A 24,500-nucleotide genomic window follows, 5' to 3' on the forward strand; every position below is an offset into this window, starting at 1 on the left:
GACACGTTTCATCCCTCATTTGGAATATACTTAAGCATTGCAAATAGGCAGTGAGCATTAGATGCTCTCTTGAGTGGAAAACGTGTTGTTGTTAAATACTTCTTTCCAGGACATTTGATTAAAGGACTGTACCAAATCTCTGCCACATAGGGATCTTATAATAGAATTATAGAATCATTGGGTAGGAAAAGACCTTTAAGATCATTGAGTCCCACCATAATGTATAATATAAAGTGATTACAGATATTATTATTCCTATACAAGCCAGTAGCTCATTTAGAGCAGCTGTTAAGGTATGAAGGCATTTTGATAGTAATTGGGTCTTAAGTCCCACAAAAGCTGCTAGTATTTTAGTAAAGATAAATATTGACTAAGGTTTGCAAACAGGCAAAGATGAGCCTGGTAAAAATGACCCTAGAAGCTCAAGAGTGAGTGTTTGGCTTTCACTATTATGTTTTTTATTTGTTTAACCCTGTGACTAGTGACCCTCTATGTAAATAATAAAGGGGACAAAAGCACTAAAAATGGAGATGAAGCAAAACCAAAAAACACTCTGAGCAAAAATAACCCAAACACTCTGAATCTCTGAGTAAAAGAATAGGAGACTGTAATATTTCTGCTATTGTATTTGCAGGGACCTGAATGTTTTTCTTTGTGTCTCATTGGAGGCTGGCATTGCAAATATCTTAGTGAGTCAGGATAGCTGCGAAGTAGGTAGATAGTCCTATTCAAGAAAAAACCTTGGAGTAGCTAAAGGCTTATTCAGAATTTTTCCTGTGAAGGCTTATTGATTAGATATGAGTTGCACTGTGGTGGTTAATTCCCGTGGTTCCTCTAACCCTCAATATCTGAACCGTGATTTCAGAAGTTTTCTGTTCATGACCGAAGGACCTGAGAGTTCTGTACCTTTTGGAAGCTAATTTTGTCCTACGGAGATAAGAGCTTGTCTGTTTTGTGCTGGCCATTTATCTTAAAAATGACACGTAGGCTCTCAGGAACATGAACCCTGTTAATCTACAGTAGTGATGAACATCTTGAGGGAAGAACTGGTTCCTTTCAGACCCCTAAGGAAATATGCAGTGATGTTTTCTTGTAGTGCAATTATTTTATCCTCTCCTTAAAAGAGTTCATTTTGATTTCTTTATTACTTTCAGAAATTTTTTGCACAGCCTGGTAACAGTGCTTCTGTCTACCTCTGCCCTAAGCATAGGAGAGGAAAGGGGTAGGGAGCTTTGATTGCACATTAATAAATATCGTAAGCGCTTGTGTGTGTGTGTGAGAGAGATGGGGAAGGGTTACCCTGCATATATGAAACTGCCAAAACTAGGATTTGTGACATTGCTGACAGATGGAAAGATGCAAACCTGCACTTTGGAGTTTCTCTGGAGGAATCTCCTTCTAACGGTGAAATGGAAGTGGGAAGTCTCTCAACTGAAGATGAAAAATCAGGTATTGAGTTCATTTCCTACCTCTGCTGTGTGCAAGGTGACAGTGTGCTAGTCCTATATCCTCTGGTGCCTCCATATCTTCCTGTAAAATGGGAGCTATTGGATTTCCTATGTGTCCAACCTGATGCTAAATTTTAGTATGTATGCAAAAATCGAGGACCCTTCAGGGGAGAGCAAAGCATTCAACACCATATGTCCTGCTGTGCCCCCCGTGAGTGCCAGTGGTGGCATTCCCTGGAGTAGGGAAGAGGATTTCTGCACAAGTGTCTCCTCTCTCCCATCTCACCATGACAACTGCAAAGGTATGGGCTGCATTAAAACAATTCTCCCCCCTACTCTGCTTTTGAAAACAGTATTTTTGGACACTACTGAAGCTGAGAAGGGAGCCCACAAACTGTTAATTGTGTCTTTAACCTTCTTGCCAGTGCCAGTGAGCAAAAGCAGTTCAAACCCACACCATCCTGCAACCATGGGGGCTGCTGCTGGGGAGTAACTGGGGCCCTTTGCCACTTGATGTCTGGGGTGCGAATGTCAGTGAGGCAGGGCCACCCCGCTGGCTTTGGGTTTTTAAAGAATGAAGTTCAACGACAGATCAGGCTGCTGACAAGTCTGACAGCAGCCAACAAGAAGTAACCTTCTGGCTTCGCTGATGAGACAAAAGGAGGTTTCATGACTTTTTTTTTTTTAATAGTAGACAGGATAGACTTTTAATTAATGCATTTCTGTCAAGTAAGGTGATAATTAAGGGAATGGCTCTCCATGTACAGTATAGAATATGATTTAGTGATGTCCAGCAAGACTAATGTGTATGTTAAGGTATACTTATTCTGTATATAGGTCTTTGACACCATCATTTTCAGGTAGATGGACCTAAAAATCATAGTTTCCAAATATGGATTTCATTTCAGCATTGTTTGGAGATGATATAGTGAGCAGAACATAATTTAAAAGTAATGGTTGCCACTAAGTTTCAGTTGTAGAAGAGGCAAGGTCCAAAGTACGCTATAGTATCACTCGTGGTTGAGCGTTGTGCCCTTGCTGCTTGACCAGCGGGTCTGTGCTGGCTGCCTGGCTGTTCCCTCTGGGTCCAGACTAGTGAGACCTGCCCTCTGGGCTGAGGTTTTGACTTGGATCTCTTCCCTCTGCTCTGCTGCCAGTTTCTGTGGAACCTGCAGAAACCTCACATCCTCAAAGCTCTGCCCTCTGCTCAGTTGAATGTAGTTGGGCAACAGGCTCCTTCCTCACTGGTGGTAATGACAAACAGATAAGCAGCTGGTTGCAGTGATATAAAAGTCTTGCTTTTCTTAATAAACAGGGCCAAAATATAATCAGGCCTGATTGTCTCCTCCTCTCACAGTCTAACCCCACTGGGTGGAGAATCAGACCAATGGTCGTCATCTGGATCATGAACAGCTGCGGCCAAACCATGTCTGAACACTGGCTTTTCTGCCAGGGACAACAGAGTTGTGTGTGTGTCTTATATGCTGGTTGTGTATGTGTTGAAAAGCCATTTTATTATCCATAATTTTCTTAGACTCTGAGATTTCAAACAGGGTTGAGTATGAGAAAGGCCATGTACATTTTTTTCCAAAAATACTCAAAGCCTGACTTCAAATATATCTATATATATATATGATTAGAAATATATGAGAATAAGATGAAAAAAGAGCCAAATTGTGTATTTCTTCTTGCAGCTTGAGCTGAAATAGCTGCTAAGATTTCTTCTTCCTAGCTGAGAATTGGTACAGTTTGTTTTTCTTACATATTTTCCATGGTGTTGATAATGATGTGTTTGTATATTGTGACTGATGAGAGATAATCTGACAGGGAAAGAGCACAGAATTACCTGTCCTTTTTTTCCAGTCAACACAGAATGTATGAATTTATTACAAGAAAAAAGTGTGCAAATGAGCTTTCTGTAATTAGGCCATTCTGACCTGTGTAGAATCACACTTTGTTTGAAATTTATAAAAATTACATCTAGTACAAAACATTGTGGTTGATGTCTCTATATGAAGTAACAAGTCAAATGTTCTTGCTTTCTATCCAAAATAGGTATCACTAAAGGCACATCTGCACAGCTGAAAAAACCCACACATCTGTTCAATACAATTTTATTTGTCCAACACACATATCACAAAAGGCACAAAGTGACTTTTTTCCTTTACCCATCTTCCTTGGTCATGTTCCTAAATCCCTGGGACTCATAGAAGAGTGTATATGCTCACATGTTTCAGAGTTGTGGATGCCAATGCTGCAGCCCTCAGGCAGGGAAGTTGTAGGACAAATTTGTTGTAGTTACCCCTAAGATACCTGCATACCTTTGACTACCAGTGGTTTATTAGGGAGCACTAATTGACCCAAATGCATGTTGTGGATCATGGAGAAGGGCAAGGAGGTAAGAATGAGAATGCAGAAACACAATGCAAATATAGAGAGCAAAAAAAATTGGAACTAATTTCAGCTGGTATCCAGATTTCTGGGGGCAAACTTCATCTCACTTGAGTTTTCAAGTCACTGGCCTTATTGTGTTACTGCTCTCCAACGCTGGTATGAGAAAAAGAAGAACGAGGACCACAGCAGGTGTGGGTCTTGCTTTGTTATCCCTGCACGCAGCAGGCCCCAAGGCAAAGGCCAAGGGCTGGAAACCCAGCCGCACACGTGAGCAGACATAACACTCTCCTCTTGCAGATCTCTGGTGCTTGCCTATGCAGGTCAGGACCTGCCTGTGTAGCTCCGGTCTCAGTCTTGGCGTGGTTTGCAGGAGGCACTTCATGGAACAGAGGTCAGTCACTGCTGTTTGCCAAGGAGTGTGTTTGGGCACAACACCGATGGTGAGCCACCCCGCTGATCTGCTTTGAACAAGCTCAGTCCTTGGAGCAGGACTGAACCAGCCAGCAAAAGCTGCAGCCCGTCCCCAGCTGGGTCCAGAACCCGTGTGGGCTTTGCTCAGCCCTGTCTCCTTTTAGCAGGTGCTCTGCAGAGGTGGCTCGAGATCGCACCTCTCTCTTCTCTGCCTTAACATAAAGAGTTTGGCTCTAAAGAAAGTACTTTTTTAAAACCCATAGGGGAAAGCACTGATTTACAGGTGTTAACCCTCCACTGGGGTACAGTTGCAGTCTTTACCAGATTATCAAAACTGGAGTGAGGAGCATGAAGCTTTACATGGCTTTGTGGAGCCCCAGGTCTCAGCTGCAGGCTGAGAGCCTGCCCTCCCCCCAGTTAGCCCAGCAGCCCTTTCTGTTTTCACTTTCTTTCCTAATCATCATTTATATTTCCTTCTGTGGCAGTGCACAGACAAGAAGCACCGGTCTCCTGCTCTCTCTCCACCTCCTTTCCACCCATGTGACTGAGCACTCCCTGTATCAAGTGAAAGTTTTCAGTCCCTGGGATACCTTGATTTCCTTTCCATCCACTTCAGGGTGAGAAGCAGCGTCTCTCAGACCTGCAGCTGCGCTGGCCATGGGGAGGAATGCACAGCAGTTCATCCTGCTAACCTTCGCCTCTGGTGAGTAACATCCTCCATCATTTCTATCAGAAGAATGAGACAGACTATGCTGGTTTTGTTTCTTTGTAGTCAGGACAGTACCTAACAGACTGAAAACTTTAAATAGTTTTGTTGCTAGCACTGAGGGTGCTTTTAGTAAAGTCCTACTGCTACGAAATAGCTATAGCTACATTTAATTGCAGCTGGTATAGACTTAGTCTGATGTTTTCTTGTGTATTTTCCTTGCATTCCGTGGTGACCTAAATTCCGACTGTGAGATGGAGTCAGGGCAAAATAGTATTAAAGCAGGCTTTTTTGGGCTTGCTTTTCTTAATTAAAAGTAACTTCCAGACTATCAGAACTCACTGAAAGTCTTTAGTGAGACAAGCAGAAGAAAAACTATGGAAGCGCTGCTCAAGTCATTAATTTGTCTGCATTGCAAGAGAGATCACGATCATGAAAGCAAGAGTGAAGCAGAGGGCTTGGAGAAGGCAGGCTGGGGCTTATCTCAATGACACACCACGTCGAAGTCACTATTCAGTCCTAAATGCTGCTCTGTGAAAATCTGTGGAGCCAGCCTGGAGAAGGATGTGTCCCAGCATGTCAAGTCATCCCTCAGTACCTGCAGCAGTAGAAAATCTGCCAGATGAAGGACAGCATGTGATTTAATCTGTGTAATGACTAAAGCTTCGAGCTTGCTGGTGGGTTCTGCTATGTGTTTTGCCATCAGCACACAGGGATCACACCAATAACACGTCCCGTCCCCCTCCCAGCGCAGGGAAACAGCCCAGGGGCTCGATCACAAGTTTCTTCTGCCATATCTGCTCTGCTTTCCCACACCCACTTCATCGCCAGAGCCGCTGAAGTAGCCTCAAGATGTATACATGAAAGGAGAGCAAGATCAGACTGAGGGAAGCGGCACTAATAACTCAGTGGTCAGCAAGGATATTTTGACCAGAAAGAATTTGGTTCTTCAGCTTCTTATCCATTTTTGATCATTCCTTTAATAACTTCTTGTGATGTGTTATTAATGCCACAAGTGAAGTCTTCCTGTGCAGACAGAGAATTAAACATAATTAGAGTTTAATGGATAAAGTTTGATGGATTGGAGGCTTAAGAAACTGCTTCCGTATTGGTGGGAATCCATGACAGTACTGAAACCTCTCAGAAAATCTCTGTGCTTTGCCAGTTCCTCAGGGACTGGAACCAAAGCAGCCAGTGCCACTGAGAGCGTCTTTGGTGATTGTAGGAGCTGGGCCACATTTTCGTGCCCACACAGTCAAACATAAGCATTTCTGGGTAGCAAAAGCAGAACAAGCGTGCTGGGCTGCCGAGCAGCATGAGTGTGTGGTTAGATGAGAAGAGGAAAAAATCCCCAGCAAGAGTTTTTTTCACCAGCTGCACGACAGGACAGCAAGCTGAGAAATGTCACAGCCAGACCATGGCACTGAGCGCTCCACTTCCCATCGTGACGCCTGGGAGCAGAGCAGTGACCTTTCTTTGCTGACATTGATTGAAACTCCCCGATCACCAAAGCATGAAAATGGGGTCTCCAGGCCTAGACCAGGGACAGCAATTTTCTGAGAGCCGCTCTGATCCTGTTGTGGGAGTTTTGTTCTGAAGCGTTGCATGCGTGGAGGTTTGCTGGGCAGAAACGTGGCCCTCGGCATTTGTAACGCGCGACTTTGAAGCTGAGGTGAGACGAGGAGATTGCAGCTGCTTACCCCAGGGACCACGTGTCCCTCAAACAAAATGTTGGTCATTTTAACTTTTGAAATGGCTTCATAGAAAAAAGAAACAGAGACAGATGGCGTTGCAGGGCTGCAGTTTGCTGTTGCTCTGTGGCCCCTTTTGCTGGCAGAGCCGTGAGAAGTGCTGGCGTAGCAACTTGCAACTGGCTCCTTGGCCAAGATGTGCCAGGCTCTCGGAGAGGCAATGCTGAGGCACATGTCATGAAGCCTCCCAGGCCTTAGCTGAGGGGTAGGTCAGGCATACCATGGGGCTACCTGCTGCTTTGCACAGCAGAGCTACTGACCTACCTCCAGCAGCCACCTGAGAAGAGCCAAGACCATTAGGTGCAACTGGAGGTAAATCCTCACCCATCCCTGGGAGCTCATGTGGCCAAAGGCCTTTTGAGAAGATGACTCAAGCCAACAGGTTTAGCAGTGTGGCTGTGCCCCGATAGATGCTCCAAAATGCTGGGGAGAACTGTGGGAGGCTGGAGGAGCAGTCTGGCAGGTCAGTGGGTGGGCACAAGCCATGGGCCACCCAAAAGACATCTGACTTTACCCCTCACTGACCATCTCAGGCTGAACATTCCTCTAGTGAAAAATAGTTAGGTTGAAATGAGCTTTTGAGGGAAAATTAAATTGCATTCAAAAGCTATGGCTGGCATCCAAATGTTAGTGAAACAGTGTTTCTCTCCACATCTGTAAGACAAGTGTTATCTGGTCAGTAATCTAAACCAATCTGTTAACTAAAAAATAAGAAGTATCGACTACTTCAGAATGGCGTAAATTTAAATATGGGTTGTTCTGCAATCCTATAGGGGAAAAAAGACTGAAAATTGCAACTTCTTCTTTTTGTTTTTTATCATGCTAATACACTTAGATGCAACTACCTATAGTTGGCATATGGCAACTGCTCTGAATTTCTACCAGCACATTGAAAAGGATATAAGTTAATCTGATTTTCAGATTGCCAGCAGGGTTGGGGAAAATGAGAAATGAACTAAAGTATCTTATTAATTATGGCATTTTTAGGTTCCTTCTGATAAAATTCACAATTGGAGGGATCTGTCCTGTCATTTCAACTGTAACAAGCTGCAATTCTTTTATGATAACAGCTACACTTGCAGTCAAGTATGTTTTGTACAGAATAGAGGTGAAACCCGGGCAATTTTAGGAATGTGGAATATATACCTACACTTCTGTTCTTCTCTAGCATAGTCATTTTAAGGCGAAATTGAAGTGTGGGTTCAGATCTATACATCTGTTCTCATTTCTTTTGTTTTGATCTTGAATTTGATTCAAAACCAAGTAGGTTCTGGTGTAGTCTATACGTGCCCTAAAATGGTGAGATTTTGTGAATTCAGCTATTGTTGCAGATCTCCATTCATGCTGAGTGAAAAGAAATAAATGAAAGGAAGGTGAGCTTGTGAGATTTCAGCCACTTCCGCTCTGAATGTGTCTCTGGTCTTAAGAGATTCTAAAATCCAAATCTCAGCAACCAGCCTGCCACAAAGTCTCCATACAGATTCATGATAAATGTATCTGGAAAAAACAACATGCAATATACTTCTCAGTGTTTTGTGGCATCCTCGGTGGAGCTTTACTGCTAGGAGTATGACCTGTCTTGGACTTTTGGGTTCCTGCTGCCTCCAAACTGGAGAATTAATCTCTGTCCTCCAGCTAATTTAGGCAATGAGGCATTTAACTACACCTGAAGCTTCATGCCCATCCAGGAATTAATATATGTCAGTGATTTAGCTTTTAGCTTGACCTTGTCTCTTCAGAGTCTTGTTGCATACGCACAATCAAAGACTCACACAGAAGAGTTGTGACCTTCATCTATTCTACAATGTATTTTTCCCACTTTTTATTCACTTCATTATTTACATTTAGGAGCCAGATATTTTCTTTTCAGTTCGGCAAGTGACACATTTCTGTAAATGTTATAAGATGGAAGCGTAGTTTTGGTGCTGTGACTGTTTTTAGATGTGGTCCAAAAAGCCCCTGGATGCTGTACACTTAATTTGTTTCTTGTTGTTGAAAGAGCATCAGTAAAAGGGCTGTTCTTTCCTTATTTGGAGAATCTCCTTGGGTACCTTCCAGAAGGGAAAATCTTTTGGGTTCAAGCTGACATGGCTACAACAAAACCATAAATAAATATCTGGAATTTCCCCATCTCACAGACTGGTTTCCCGGACTCTAATGAATCACTGTAAGACCATTATGCTGCTTCATTTCCTTCACACACACAAAACGTTCCCTTTCCCCATGCTTTCTTGGTAAGTAACCACCCACCCCTTTGTCTGTTACACCCACTTCGTCTTCCTTAGACCTTCGTAATTTGCTTCCAGCAAATCTTGCTGTTCTACTGCCTGCAAGGGAAGTCTTGTGCTGCCTGGGGATCATGCAAGGTCTGCACACACCTCCGGCATCCTCTGGCTTTTTCAGCAGTAAAGGCAGCGTGTGGGGAGCTGGGAGCCCACCTGCTTCCACTTCAGATTGGGGAAATGGTGAAAGGTTATGGATAGTCCTGCACCATGTCTGCTTTCACTCATATCATGACTGAAGTCAAATGAAGAATAAAATCATATCACTCATTTGATAACAAAATCAGCACAGTTATATTGTGGGTATCAACAGAAATGTTGAATGTATAGGTTTGTAGACTACTGACTTATTTGTTTCTTGCAGCATTTTCCTCCTGCTTTGCTGAAGTGACCCTGGGAACTGAACTGTCTCCAGGAGCCACATCCTTCCACCATACGACTACCTCTGCTCAGCCACTTTCCTTTAATCATTCTTCAAGCCGTCAAGGCACCACAGCTCATTTTAACAGCACTGGCTCTCCTAAAACAACACCCATAAGCCATAGCACGGCTGTGCAGACAACAGACCAGAGTCAAGTAACAACAGGACCAGGCAATCACACAACGGCCCAGGCAGGAGAGACCACACAAGTGACCAGCCAGAAATCTCCCACAGTGTTATCCACAACATCAGCAGACAACACAACTGCAGCTGGCCCAGCTACAACCCAGGCAATGGAAATGGTTACAGCTGCAGTGAAGAGCACAACCGTACACTTTACGTCTTCAACCAACCATGTGAGCACAGAAGTAACAGCAACAGCCAGGAATTCAACCATAAAACATACACCACCAAATACACAAATGACATCCACTGCTGTAACTACTACAACCACCACCATGGAAACTGGAAAGCCCACCACAGGGTCAGGAAATCTAACAACCTTGCCTAAAAGTCTAACAGCCACAACCACGACCAATACAACAACTATTCATCCAGAGACTCAAACAACCATCCCATCTACTACGAGGACAGCGAGACCCACTCTTGCACCGCATCCTTCTCCCATCCCCACTGGCACATACACTGTTTCCAATGGGAACAGGACATGCATCAAAGCAGTCATGGGTTTGCAACTGATGGCTCAAAATACACAGGTGAGGTGGAAGCGCTACAAGGCCGAGCTTTGTAATGCCTGTTTCTTCATTAGCTGAAATTTATTCTTTTTCTTTCAATGTGATTTTCAGAAGTGAGCTTGTATGATAAAAATATGTGGTTTGCTACCAGTCCGAGGCCTTTTCTGTGCCACAGCATCTCAGGTGCTGTACTTGGGCTTGTATGATGATGCCAGTGGGACATATGGGTGCTTTGTTATCTATCTGGTAGTAGTACTTGTGAGTTGTGTCTCCCAGAATGGGAGACTAGTTAAAATCCAAATTGACTTCAGTGAAGGGCTTGACATTGCAAGTTGCAATGAAAGCAAGAAATGTCAGCTCTCAGGCTTGGATTCAGAGGTGGGTTGTCTTAATGCTGACAGGTGGAGATTTTAGGACACAGGAACTGCCGGGCTGGATCAGAGCAGGGGAGCTGGTACCCTCTCCCAGCAGTGATCCACTGTGAATGATTCAGCAAAAGACGTAAGAAAACCTGAAATGCAGATCATGTCCTTCGGAATTAAGGTTTTGTAACCTCCATTAATACAGTATGTGAGGTTATATCATTAGACTCTGGAGTTCATATGCCTCAAGCCTTCTCCATTATCCATCCAAATATCCTTGCCTGGAGTCTGAATATTTCTAACATAGGATGAGTAGCTAATGTTGGTGAAAGCAATTTGCATGGAACCATTTAAGTTAGAAAAGACCCTTAAGATCATTGAGTCCAACCATAACGTAACACTGCCAAGTCCACCACTAAACGGTGTCCTTTAGCGCCGTACCCGCACGTCTTTTATCCCTTGTCTTATCTGAAGCCAGGCAGGGAGCATTGTTCCTAGCCTCACCGGAACACGGTGAGATGTTTGTTACAAAAGGTGTGTATGAGATGAGACTGAAGAAGCCAAATTGTGTATTTAGGGCCCCAGAGCTCTCTTTTTAACTTACAATGTGGGTTGGCTGATGCTAGAGATGAATTATGCAGGACATAATGGAGAGGCCAGGGTGATACAGGGAGCAACAAATTGAAGCCAATCTAACCACTGTTTCTGTCTTGATCTTTCTTCTGCCTTCAGGCACAAGCTCCCACTGCTCTCTCTTTTTAAATTACCACTGGTGTTCATCTGACCCTGCTCTGAGTGAGCAGAAAATGATTATTTTCTGCCAGCTTAACACACTGGGGCAGCTCAGTGCTGTGTCAGACAAGCACTAGTGCTGGTTTATGAATGGGCAATGACCCCAGCAGCCACTGCCCTGTTCATTCAGCCATGTAGAGCCTGCTTGGAAAGCAAAACAAAAGCAGCTATGAATCTCCGTGATTCTTATTAAAGTTTTCCCCTCCTGCTCATCGTCAGCCCTGCAATGTCTCTTCTCTCCGCAGAAGCAGATGGAGTACGTGGCTGTAAACCCCAACGAGACGCAGACATCTGGCAGCTGTGGGACCACGCAGGCTGACCTGAACATAACTTTCAGTGGAGGGTTTATAAACTTCACCTTTGTAAAGGTAATTGTTGCATTTAAAGGGAAGGAGTGTTTAGGACTGGCGAGCTGGGACTACAGCTGCCTTTCATCCAACCTGTGCTGTGGGAAAAGGCATTTCATCCATTTTATTCCACCTGTATGTAAGGCACGATTACTCCTGTCCTTCTCAAGACACTAGGATCATAGAACCATGGGTGAACTTAGGTTGGAAAAGACTTTGGAGGCCACCTGGTCCAACCTCCTGCTCAGAGCAGGGCTAACTTCAAATCAGGTCTAGTCTATTTGAACTTGGAATTTGGAAAGGTTGGTATGTGCAATGAAGGGTAAGTACAGTGCCTTGCCATCCTTTGATAGAAACCATTTAAGACTGGTGTTAAAGCTACCAGTCTAGCAACACAAAGCCTAGAAATAGCTCCAAGCAAAAATCTGCCCCTTATTTTTATGTAGGTAAAAATCCAGTGGGAGGGAAAGTCAGGTCTGACATTTGCAATGTAAAAGGATGGAGGGAATGAGTTTGGGGCTGGAGTCCCTGCACAGAGGCAAGCTGTGTGTGCCAGGAGCTCTGACTCGTGTCATCAAGTTGCTTTTACAAAATGGTGCTTCAGGGACCACCTGAGTGCAGGTGAGATTAGTCATTCCTTTCCCATAAATGCCACGTATCTCAACTGCCCAGCCAAAAGCCAGCTGTGGTTGTCAGATTGAAATGGCAGCCTGTGCAGTTGTGAGTGCCCAGGAGCCGTGACCCATCCACAGCTGAAGGGGACTAATGTAATCTTATTTTTGAGTGGAAAATTCCAAATAAGTGAACTACAACAACTGAATTGCATATAAGTGCCCTTAAAATGCACCACACTAGAGAGACTTATAAGTACACCCAGACACTTGGCCAAGGGAGAGGCCCATGCTTACGCAGTGGGAAAATAAGCTTTCTTTTTGACGTCATGTCTATTGATACCATGTTCCCTGCTGGGACCACATCATACATGGATGAGGCTTTAACATAAACTACCACGAGTGCTGCTGATATTATAACCACAGGAGAAAATTGCTGAGTGCAGCCATCCTCTTGCTTTCTCAAACATTTACACAGTTTATACATTTTGGGAGGCAGCACACAGTACCATTTCTCTGGAAGTTAATAAGGGCTGGGGGGTGATGCCAGCAGGGCTGGAGACAAAGGTTAATACTGTGTATGAAGTCATTAATGGACAGGGAGGAATACGACATGGATTGGATCCCACCAAACTCTGCCTGTGCGTGTATTAAGGCCACGTCCTGGAGCTCCACAGCAGTTCAGAGCTGCATCTGGCCATCCCTGCTGATCTCTGTCCTTCAGTTAATCAAGGCAAAATCTCAACCTTACAGCCTGGTGCCAAGCTCAGATTAGTGACAGTTAATACAATTACAAATGGTAAATCAGTCGTTTCCATAGGTAGTCCAAGAGGCGACAGCATATTATACCCCACCAGAGCCATTAATGATTGAGCAGAGAAAATATTTCAATTAATGGTCATCTTGATTTTAGTTTATGGCAGAAAGTTTTCTTAAAGCTCCAGAGGAAAAGTGAGGTAAAAAATCAAGGAGTTGTTTTAAAACAAAGGATCACTTGAGACCATGAGTGTTTGCTTTAAATGAATGCTTCCTGCAACAAGGGGAGCATTTTCTGTGCTACAAGGATCCTTAGAAAACGCCTGGTGATTCAAGTACCCATGAAAGCCCCAGCTCACAGCAGTGCTAAGGAAAGTGATGTGAACCTTTAGGAGGTGCTTGACCTGTCTTGCCCTGAAAAAGGTGGTTATTGGCACAACATTAGAAAATCCTCCCTTTACTTAAAGATAAGCCTCAAGAGCGTAGCAGGGCTCGGCTTAGACTTCTTTGAAATCCAAGTTAATAAGAAATCACTTCGCTGCTGGTTTTTGTGTGTTTGGCTCCACCAGCCTCTCCAACTGCTTTGAACCAGGAGTGCTCTGGCGATGGCACTTCTGATTTTCGCTGGTGAAAGAGGAGCTGGACTGGGCTCGGTGCTGGTGCGGGGCAGCGGGAGGTGAGCGGCTGGCTCAGTGCTCACCGCTGCCTTTCGCAAAGGACGGGAAAAAAGGAAGTTTTGTAACCAACCCACAAGAGCTGAAGTAGGTGCAGGTGTTTTCCCCAAGCAAAGTTATTAACTGCGGCCAAACAGAACACAGCACTGCTGCCAAAAAAAACCCCGTAATATTTGACCTATTTATGTCTTTAAATAAGAATAATGCTGAGAACCTCTTCTCTGGTGTATTTATTTCTTAAACTTTCCCAACCCATCCTACTAGCTTTTAAGCTCCATGATATAAAATCTGGATGCCCAGGAGACATTCACGTCTGCTGCCATTTATCCAGCAGCTGCACTCCCCAGCTCACAGCTGGAATGAAAATGAACAGTGGCGCTGCCACATAAAGACTCACATTATAGTCCAACACTGGTACCAGGGAGAAGCACCGAGGGCTGGTGTTCACTCTGTGACATGCCAGAGGAGGACAGCATTCGGATTGCACCAGGGTTTTAGGGCACATGCAGGCAGGACACATATAACAAATGGAAATTTTGCTCTGTGCCGTTGTACTAGGTGCTTTCCATGTCAGCAGGTGCATGAAAAACAGCCAGCCAGCACCAACAGTGTCAGCAGGGTGGAAAAAACAGTTATTTCTTCCCTACGCAGAGACATCCAGGTTGCTGTCTCCTTATTTGTAGTGACCACTGTTGTTAGACAAAATAGGAAATGACTGATACTGGTATGAGACCAGGTCCCAGCTCTCAGTGTATTGCTGACCTCTCCCAGTTCAGAAGGCCGATGAACACAGAAGCGCTGCTGCTGTCTCCAGTCTGCTCACACGAAAAGCATCGATGCATAAAGTGCACTCAGTGCCCAGGGTGCTGCTACAGCTGTGGGCTGAGGTGCTGCAAGCGGTCAGGCTGCAGGTCAGCACGGCGTGGTTCAGTGCAGGATCACTCGCAAGGGCACTGCAGGGACTCTCAGCGAAAGTATGTCAGGTGAATAAAAGCAAAATGGCCTTATCACATGCCAGTGAATTTGTGCAATGTATATTTGCTTAACTCCCTCTTACTTTTGGTTACTGCAAGTATCACACAGATGTCAAGCTTGAGCAGTGTGGGCAAAATCACACCTGCATGGTCCAGTGTCACTGGTGATGCAGCTGAGCTTGCTGCAGTACAGCAGCCTCTTACCTATTAGATGGAGTGATTTGGAAAAGAAAACAAAAAGCAATACACCCAAGCAAGTTGGTTCTTGACGCCTTGAAATGTGTTTCTTTGGGAAATTCTTTGTGACCATTTTGCTGTGGTGAACTGTATTTTTTTCACAAATATGAGGATGTATTATGAATAAGGATGTATCATGTTTTGCAGCAAGATCCAGTGTACTATGTCAGTAAAACTGAAGCCAGATTGGAGTTATCTTCTGGAGGTCAGTGATTTTACACTTACTTAATTTCATATCAAACTGTTTCAGGGTGAGATAGGTTTTCTTATCTTTAAAACACTGGATTTTGCAACTTATGTACTTTATCAGGCTTACAACATGTAATTCACCTGAATCTTATGAGATGAAAATGGAAGAGAAGGGACTGGGCTGCAGTTTCATTAGAATTGTTCAACTTTTCTTTTGTCCTCAAAAAATTTCCCTGCCTTTCACTATTCTTTCAGAATAGAGATTACTTCAAACATAAATTTAAGATACGAAACAGTTCTCAAAATTTTTATCTGGAAACACCAAAATGCTGTGACTCCAGTTCAGTCTCACACATCTTTTCAATCTAATAGGCCAAATGAATACAGTATCTGGACCACAGAAATGCAGAGCTGGATCCAGATTTCAAATACACCAATATGGAGAGGAGATGTGTCTGATGTTTTCCTTTGGCAAAAATAAGAACTGGATCTAGGCTGATGTTCTTCAAACCATCCTGTAATCCTAAACCTTGTCTGTGCTCTTCTCAGGCAAACAGATTTTCTCTTTACTTATATAGCCCTGCTTCTCACCATTTGAACAGTCAGGAACTGCCTCAGATGCAACCTCCTAAGAAATGCTAAGAGAATATCATTTAGGGCAGAGAGAAAAAAATTGAGCTATCACATCAGATTTTCTGTGACATTAGTTTTGCACAAATTTTTCGCATGATACCAAACCTGTGGCAGGTTAATGACTATATGATGTCTGTCGCGGTTGAGACGGACAAGCGACATGGACCAAATTCTTTCAAGATGAAAGTAATAGATACCATTTATTGCTACAAGTGCATTTTTATACAATTCTGCCAGTTCATGTGTCTTTTCACTATTGGTTACAAGTTACAGCACTAACATCTCATTGGTTGAACTTGCTATCATCCATGTTATTCTTCTATCCCCTTCTCTCTCATGGGTACATCTCTCCTCTCTCCGGATACTCCTTTACTCCCATCCTTCACAAGGGTAAATCTTAATATCTCAAGGCTGATCTCTACTCTCATATTTTCTGTCAAGGGTTCCACAGACCCGCTGCAGTTTCCCACAAATGTCACTGCTCTGTTTGTTACTCATAAGTATTCGGACTGACTTATTTAATACATTTAATACAGACCAGATATATCAAATTCCCATGCTAGAGATGGTACCTGTGTTCTGTCTGGAAATAGCTGTGCTAGAGACCTAAGACAGTTGTCTTCTCCTGCGAGAATCCTAACCCCTTCTTGCAGACTGAGGTTCTTAAAATATTATTTGAAGAAGCATCCAAAATTTTCACTACTTTTTCAGAGCCAAGCTCAGCTGAGTTGCCCACTGATAATTAAAGCACTCATTTAAACATGGAAGAAATGTAACTGATGCTTTATGGGGAAAATGTTCATGCTTTGTCACATCTGCGAATGCTGCTCTGCCAAAGCACCAGGGACCCTCCATTTTATCTCAGAAAGATTTTGGTTCCAACAGAGCTAGTGTGGATTCTCATTTGTCTCTCTTTATGGCCTCCAGGTATGCTTTACTACTCAGCCATAAATGAGAAGCTGTTTACAACAAAGCTGGGGAATTCCTTTAAGTGTGCGAGCAAGCAAACCTTCAGCTTGGAGAAGAACTTCCAGATACTCTTTGTTAATGTGCAGCTGCAGGCGTTTGATATTGCCGGTAACCAGTTTGGAAAAGGTAAGAAAGGAGGGACACCTTTTCCACCCTTCTGAGATCTACATACCAGAACTCTGGTAGCCTGATATATATTATCTGCTAGATTGCAACCACGCACACACGTGATCCTGTTACACCTATAGCACAACCACAGCTTTGTCATAGTTCCCAGATAATGTAATCTGCCTGCTGCTGTATTCTCACCCTTTTCTAAGTCATTTTCAACACAGTGCTAATACCTATGGGAGATGGAAAAGCATTATTCCCTCCTGCATTCCATACTTTCCGTTTCACCTTCTCATTAAAAACGTTCAGCTTTACAGCCACGATTTTATTCTTCACCTATTTTCTCCCAGAGCAAGTGGAGGTGTGTTCACCACCACTGTATTGTCCAAACTCCTAATATGTACAGTTTAGTTCAAGGTCACTGTCCTTGATACAGTCAGAATTTAGTTATTTTGAAAGACTCTTAACACTCATGATGTCCCACAGCTGCAGCAGCAAAACTGCCAGCAAATAAGGGGTATTTGTGAATGCAGGATGACACGTTCAGAGCTGCTCTGTCTAGACATGATGAAATGCGCTCCTGAGGAGGAGCATGACTGGCGTGCTCCCAGTTTCAAAATTAAATGTGATTCTCATTTATCTCTTTTATTGAGTACAGCCACAAAGAAGTAACCATGTGAATCTCATTTATCTCTTTTTTTTTTTTTGAGTACAGTCACAAAGAGGCAGCCATGTAGCTTCATAGAAGACATAGACAAACCAATTCTGACCCCCAGGTCCTTGGATTGCCCACACTGGAAGAATGTATTTGGGTTTATCACAACTTCTTCCCTATACCCACACCTGGAGTTTCTTCCACAGGGAAATGAGATGTTGTCATCCTTGTTTCTTGTCCAGCGATGCAGCCAGGACCTGGCCAGGCTGTGGGGGCCAGGACTGATGGGTGCACCAGGAAACTCCCTTGTCCCACAGTATGGACACCCTCACAGTTTGCTGCATTACTTCTTATGAGGTGCATGAAACATCCTACAAAAAGCAGAGAGGTGGACTAGACAGTACCCTGTGCTCTCTTTCACATTGTCCATCTTCACGTTTCTGCGCCTTCCTCTCAGGGTGTTTCCACACAAGAACTCAGGTGGACAGAGAGGCTTATGAGCTCTCCAGCCCCCCACATGCACTAACATTCCCTTTTCTGACATTTTACTTTCTGCATACTTACAAAATATTGCCCCTGTATTCTTCTTTTCACTTAAGAATGGCCTTTTGGCTCTGTTTGACTGATTCTTCTTTTGTTAGTTCAACAGTTTGGCTGCCTTTTTTATTCTAGAAGGGTTATAATGGGAAACAACATTTGGAGCTTTTAAAAACATGGACTTTTTTTTTTCCAGGCTTTTCTTTAAATTCTTAAAAGCCATGCTTCTCATGAAGATTTTATTCATGGGATAACACTGAACTGGAACAACTCATGGGATCCCATCTGGTCCCCACATTCCCATTCAAATTTGTACAATGAGTGAATTCAGTTGTGGCTTTTGCTATGGTCTCACCTCCAGCAGAGACAGAGCTTAGAAAGATTCTCTCTCTCTCTCCTCCCTCACCAAGGCCAGGCTAATCTCTGCTAATCAACACCATATACAAAGTTAAATTAGTTTTACTCTTAATCAAAGGGCTGTGAAAGCAGCTACCACCACTGAAATAATTCCCCAGTGGCCACAAAATAGTTATGAAACTCTTACATACTCCTGGTGTGTATGCAGATTTTGAAAGACAAAATCCCCAGTGAAGAAATGGCTCTCTACACATCACCAGCCTCCTCCCCTTGGGTTTCTCAAGACTGGTAGTTTCACTTCTGTGCTCCTGATTTGCTTATCATTAAAACAGGAAGAAAAAGAAAACACTAATAATCACTGGTTTCAAGTTCCTTACAGTTTGGTGCAGACAATGTAACATCAAATATAATAGCTTGGCCTGTTTGAGTCTGGAAAGCTGTAAAAGGGTTGTCTTCTAGTAGAATGCTGATGCCTTTGGCTTTGTGGCGTTGCGTCACATGAAATCACCATCTGGATGAGAGGAGAAGAGGATCATATTTTGGGGAGAGCCCTGCAGGGAGGCTCTGGAGCTGTGACATGATGCTGTGCACTCCGCACGCTCCCTGGGCCAACTGCCCGCTGTGGCCGTAAAGATTCCACTGGGGAAAAGGCCAAGCCAAGCTGCAGACTGTGCCAGCAGAGTCATCAGAATTAGACAATAACAACAGAGGCTTTTGCCTTAGAGTGCTGTTGAAATCTGCCTTGGAACAGTCACAGGGAGTGATGGGGCGGAGAGGATTGGGGCTCCCCCGTACTCTGAGTATAAACTGGGATATGCTGCAGGGTTTAGCTGATCAAGCTACCCTGCTTAGAGGATAGTTCACTGCTCAGGTGACCCTCAAAGCATCATGATACAGGTCTTTCCCTGGAGCCCAAGGAAGGACCGTTTGTTCCTACAGATGAGAGGGAAGATCTATGTCTGATCCAGTTCTAGGGTAGCACATTAGTGGTCATCCCCAGACCCTGCCTTCATTCCCAGGGCTGTGCTTGTTGTATTGCAAATTTGAGTGATCCTGCCACTTTCACTTGGGTGAATATTCCTTTTATGTCAGCGACCCAGATAGTGTACTCTCTCCATAGGAAAGCTGCCAATTTACCCCAATTGGGAAGTTCATTTTTAAGTAATAAGTTTCCATTTAATCAGAGGATGACATGAATGTTCATTTTGATAGGCACTGGCTGAAATCAGGCTTTGCCCCTTTGTAGCTAAGAGGTATGTTTGGAGTGAATAGATCTTTGTATGGTTCTTAAAAGATATTATTTGCATCTAAACCTTTTCTGGTATCATCATATGTACCATAAAATTACAATGGAACCGCTAAAGCAACCCCCTGGACTAAGTTCAAGGCTCCTGCCTTCCTCATCTCTTGCTGTTCTGAGTTAGCCACAATTATTCTGTATTAAACAGCGAGGACAATTAGAATTTCATTTTTCTTAGGAAACACTGACTTAACTAGGAATCTTGCTGCACTAATGTGCTGGCCTATGGGCTCCATTCTCCAGCCTGATCCTTTTTGTTGGGCAGAAGCAATTAGATGCCACATAGGAACAGGTTTTGTCCATGCAGGATACATATTGCTCTTTATTTTTAGACTTGCACTTTGTAGTGTGATGCTCCACATCTGTGTGTATGTACTGATCTTGATGGTAAAGCAATTCTGGCTTGTATTTTTTAACTTTTCTGGAATATAGATGTACAGCCTAGGGGTACGGTATCCTGCTATAACACATTCTCTGATTTCTTTTTCCTTCCAGAAGAAGAATGTTTTCCTGATAAAAAGAGCAAAGCAGCTCCCGTCGCAGTGGGCCTGAGCATCCTGGGACTGTTTGTCATCGTGTTTGTCACATTCCTGATTTCCAGAAGAAAGCCGCACAGAGGATATCAACGCATCTGAGTAATCTGTGTAGCAAGAAGAGAAGTCACAAGAGTTTTAACTTCTACCTGGCAATCTCACTGCCCTGAAGCCATATTTTTAAGTGGGATGACACCCTGTGTTTAAACCTGATTAATATTTCTGGAAGAGATTTCTTTAAGGTAGGAAGGAGAGAACTCACACCATCTACTTTAGGCTATTCTTGGCATCTAATGTAGATGTAGTCCAGAGGACCAAGTTTGAGGAGCTTATATTCTTTATATCATCAACAAAGGATGCAATTCAGACCACCTAAATCAGATGCCTCAAAATAGCTTAAAGCAAGCAGTATCACTATTCCCTGGAAAACCCATTAGGTATCTTAAAGATGGTGTTTAGATTTATTAACATAGATGAGTCCAGTGACACGACCTTCAGGTGAATAAACCAGAGGTCCACAGCTACAGCCAACCCTGTAAAGTGAGAGCTCAGTGAAAGCCTTGTGGGAACATTGTGCATGCTGAAGTCTAAGGGCAACTGTTAGTATGATTTCCATAGATAAGCAAGTTCCTCCCAGTACTGTAAATATCATGGCTACTTTTCGTAAGTTGGTAATATGTAGTAATATGTGGCTCTTACTCCAGATAAAGTATTTTTAGAAACTTTTCTAGATACCATGTTCATGGAAATCCACTGGCACTGTGTGCTCAAGGCTTCTGTGGGAAATAAAAGCTTGCACAGGCCTTGGACAAACTCTCTGCCCCAAAGCAAATGCTACCCAGTGAGCTCACAACTGAGCAGCTGGATTGGCATCTGGAAATAATTTGGAGCTGCTTTGAAGCACATTAATTGTAACACTCTGTAGTCTGCTTCCGGCTCAGCCAATGATGAAGGCATGAAAGTAGTAATTGCTTTGGAGATTCAATTCAGCTAATGTTATTTGTTGTAACAAGAAAAATCTCCTTGTCACAAAAGATTGACAAAGCTCAACAATTGCACAAATGTGCACATACAAACACACATGCACGTACCACATACAAATCAGTGCAGCAAACAACATCAAAATTATAAGAAATTATATATAAAAACATTTACAAAAAATAAAATAATATTAAATAAGAGCACACTTCCTTCTTAGGACTTGGGGTAATGACTTAAATTCTACCAATAAAGTCTTGTCTGGAAAAAGATTGGAATGGCACTCATTGAACAAAAGAAACGCTGAAGTAATCTCCAAAAATTCCTTGTTGTTAATATGCTAAATAAAATAGAAATACTGGGAGATAATTTCTATTAATAATGGCCCAATCCTGAGCATTTATTAATGATGATGGAGCCTCACTGGATTTTCACTGGGTAAAACTGATGACAATGTCTTGTGAGTTTCATTTCCCTTAAGTATTTTTAAAAGAATTTTGATATTTTACTAGTTGGGAGTTTACTCATCTAAGTTAAGAAGGAAAATAAATCCTTCCATTCCATTAATTACTAGAACATGCTGGTCTGTGTTGAGCAGGAATCTTGGTCATACTGTTCCATAATCACCATAATATGTAGCTATGGAAGTAATTAACAGTCCCCAGAAATTTTCCCTTTGAGTCTGAATGAACCAATAAAAAAGAGAAAAATAAAGACATTTTTGTGGCTCTTTTGCACTTGGAGAAACATAAGACAGAAGTCAGAACCAGCTGTGCACAAGGGAGACAGTTCAATACAACTATAAGGTAAAGTAGCACAAGAAACAGAATATCAAACTTTCAAAGCTTTAACATAGATACAGCGCTTTGAACTGTATTCAGCTGAATATTCAAATTGAAATGTGAATGTTTCAACTATTATTTTGCAAAAGGCTCCAGCACTGTTAATCTTAATTAATGAACTGTATTTAGCTTATTTTCACCCTTCCTCCTCTCCCCATCAGTGGCCAGGAAGCTGCTGAACGCAGGGACATTGGTCAGGCCCTTGGCTTAATAGAGTCACTCTAGTCCTAGGGTTAGTTAATACTATGAATCTGTTGTTTAGAAAGCAGGTTTTTATACTCAATTAAAGAATTTCCTTTTTTAAAAACAGGAGAATTGACGAGGTGTCCAGCAGAAAAGGTAAATATATGGAAGAGATTCCATTTGAAAATGAACCTGTGTTTCAAAAACAAACACTGCCTAAAAAGCTCAGCACTGCACATGATCTGATCCAAAGCCGTTCCAACTAGTGATTAATAGACATCTTTCCCATTCAAAATTAAGTCCTATTATTTAACATGTTCTTCGGATTGTTGGGTTGCACACACCCAATGTAGACACAAGGGCATCCCATGAGCATGATGATATCATACTTAGCAAAATCAGCAAGGAGTTTGTAAAGCAGGATTTAATTTCTTTCAGTCCTTTTTGCTCTCCGATAGACAAAGTCCAAATTAAGAAACAGCTGTTAATTCTGGTTGAAAGAGGAAGGGAGATGTAGATTAGCTTCTTGAGTGTATGGAGATGGTTTGGTTGATCACTTCCAGCTTGCTATGATATATGGTTGCTAAAAAATAATTTGCTATGAGAAGTAAGTTATGCTTTTTATTTTTCTATTACTGGTATTTTTATAACAAAAGTTGTATTTAGTCATTAAAGTGTGCATTGCTATGCATTTATTATATTCCTCAAGTGCTGTCTCACCTAAACTTTTAAAATCCAAGTACAATCTAACAAACAGGCAGGCTACTATAGGCTTTGGACACAAGCCACAGGCACAGATATACTTGTATCCTAACCATAACCTTGGTGATTATTTCTTCTGTGGCTTGGGCAGCTCAACTGACATTTCTATCTTTGTTTCAACAGTATTACCAAAAAAATAAAGGGGGTGTTGAAAAGATTATGTGATTTGATGTTAATCTCCACACAGCTTCCAGAATATCTGAATTCACCATGTTTCTTTATATGATTAAATGCCTTTTTGTTTTCTATTGGTGCAATAAACACAGACCATAACTCATAGCAGATGTGATGGATGGATGGATGGATGGATGGATGGATGGATGGATGGATGACTTCATCTTTAAGCTGCTTTCACAGATAATAATCTTAGGAATTATGATAAGAGTCTTTTGAGAAGAATGCATCCTTTCAATGTGAAGTTATGGAAACTAAAGGAAATAAATAGCTTGGAAAATACCACACATAAACTTGAGAATTCAACAGCTTCTGTGTTGGTCAAAGGAATTTCCCAAAGGATGGAGGCTGGACCAGATGATCTGTAAAGGTCCTTTCCGACCCAAACCAGTCTGTGACTTTTCTGTGATTTTGCTGTTTGCTACATCAACAGCCAGCTTAAAATATCATAAATGTAGGACAGCTGCATGAGGCAAATTTCTCAATAAAAGGGAACATTAAACAATTCTTCTGCTTCATCTTTAAAGGTTTTTCAGTGAACCTTGAAACCAAATTTGTCTAGATCTACATTTGGCTAGTAACTGCAGCCAGACCATTTTGGGTGCAGGGTCCTCTAAGGCCATTGTTGGGAGGCTGGGGGCTGGGTGGGCAGATGGGGGAACAGGACGCAACCTTCTCTCTGGTGAGCAAGATAAGGCTCTGAAATGGCCAAATCCAACATGTCATGCTTCTCATGGCTAATGAAGCAAAGGTTGTTAGGTGGATTGCAGGAAAGCAGAAGACGTGGTAAAGATGTGGGGGGAAATCCTCTCTGCTGCCGGCAGCTGATTTGGGAACTTGTCTGTTAGAGAAGTGCCAGTGAGGACAGCAGAAAGAAAGAAACTTCCACCACTGATAAAATACCACAATTATTCTTTACTTGCTATTACTGCTTCTAGTGCCAGTGCACACCCCTACATGATGGATAATTTAATGGCTACAGATCACAAGATGAAAACTTTGCAAGCCCCTTGATTTGCACTCCAGTGGCGAAGCAGGGCTGCCGGGAGAGCAGGGTCAGTTTGCTCTGCTCTTTTGCACTTGGTTGACCTGGTGCAATATTAAATTTGGTGCCGGGTTTGCCCAAGTGATACACCTAAATAGTGGACAAAGTTCCTGTCTTGTTCATCTTAGTTTTAGAAGCTGGGCTGGTACATACACACTTGGGAGATGCATTTCAGCTGCTGAACTATGACTTAGATGGGGCCTTCTGCATATTCATTGCTGAGGGAGGGTGGGGTGTGTGTGTGAAATGGACCCTTGAAGGCTGCTGGATGTCTCCAATTCTCTCTTTCTTGACAAGGTTTAATGGCAGATGGAGGGACAGTCAGTCATTTTCCCTTTTAAGGCAAAACCTCCTCTGTCTGTAGGTCACAC

General features: G+C 42.8%; 1 protein-coding gene across 1 annotated transcript; it reads left to right on the plus strand.

Moving 5' to 3' along the window:
• Nucleotides 1–4,910: 4,910 nt before the first annotated feature.
• On the plus strand, nt 4,911–20,247 carry LAMP3 (lysosomal associated membrane protein 3; the record flags this gene model as incomplete). Its single annotated transcript, XM_080349636.1, has 6 exons — nt 4,911–4,956; nt 9,357–10,129; nt 11,508–11,630; nt 15,009–15,066; nt 16,611–16,778; nt 20,108–20,247. 6 exons carry the CDS (start codon nt 4,911–4,913, stop codon nt 20,245–20,247), a joined length of 1,308 nt encoding a protein of 435 aa, XP_080205762.1.
• Between the last annotated feature and the right edge of the window lie 4,253 nt (nt 20,248–24,500).

Source organism: Nesoenas mayeri (genome assembly GCF_963082525.1).
Source record: "Nesoenas mayeri genome assembly, chromosome: 9".
In the NCBI taxonomy this organism is placed as follows: Eukaryota; Metazoa; Chordata; class Aves; order Columbiformes; family Columbidae; genus Nesoenas; species Nesoenas mayeri.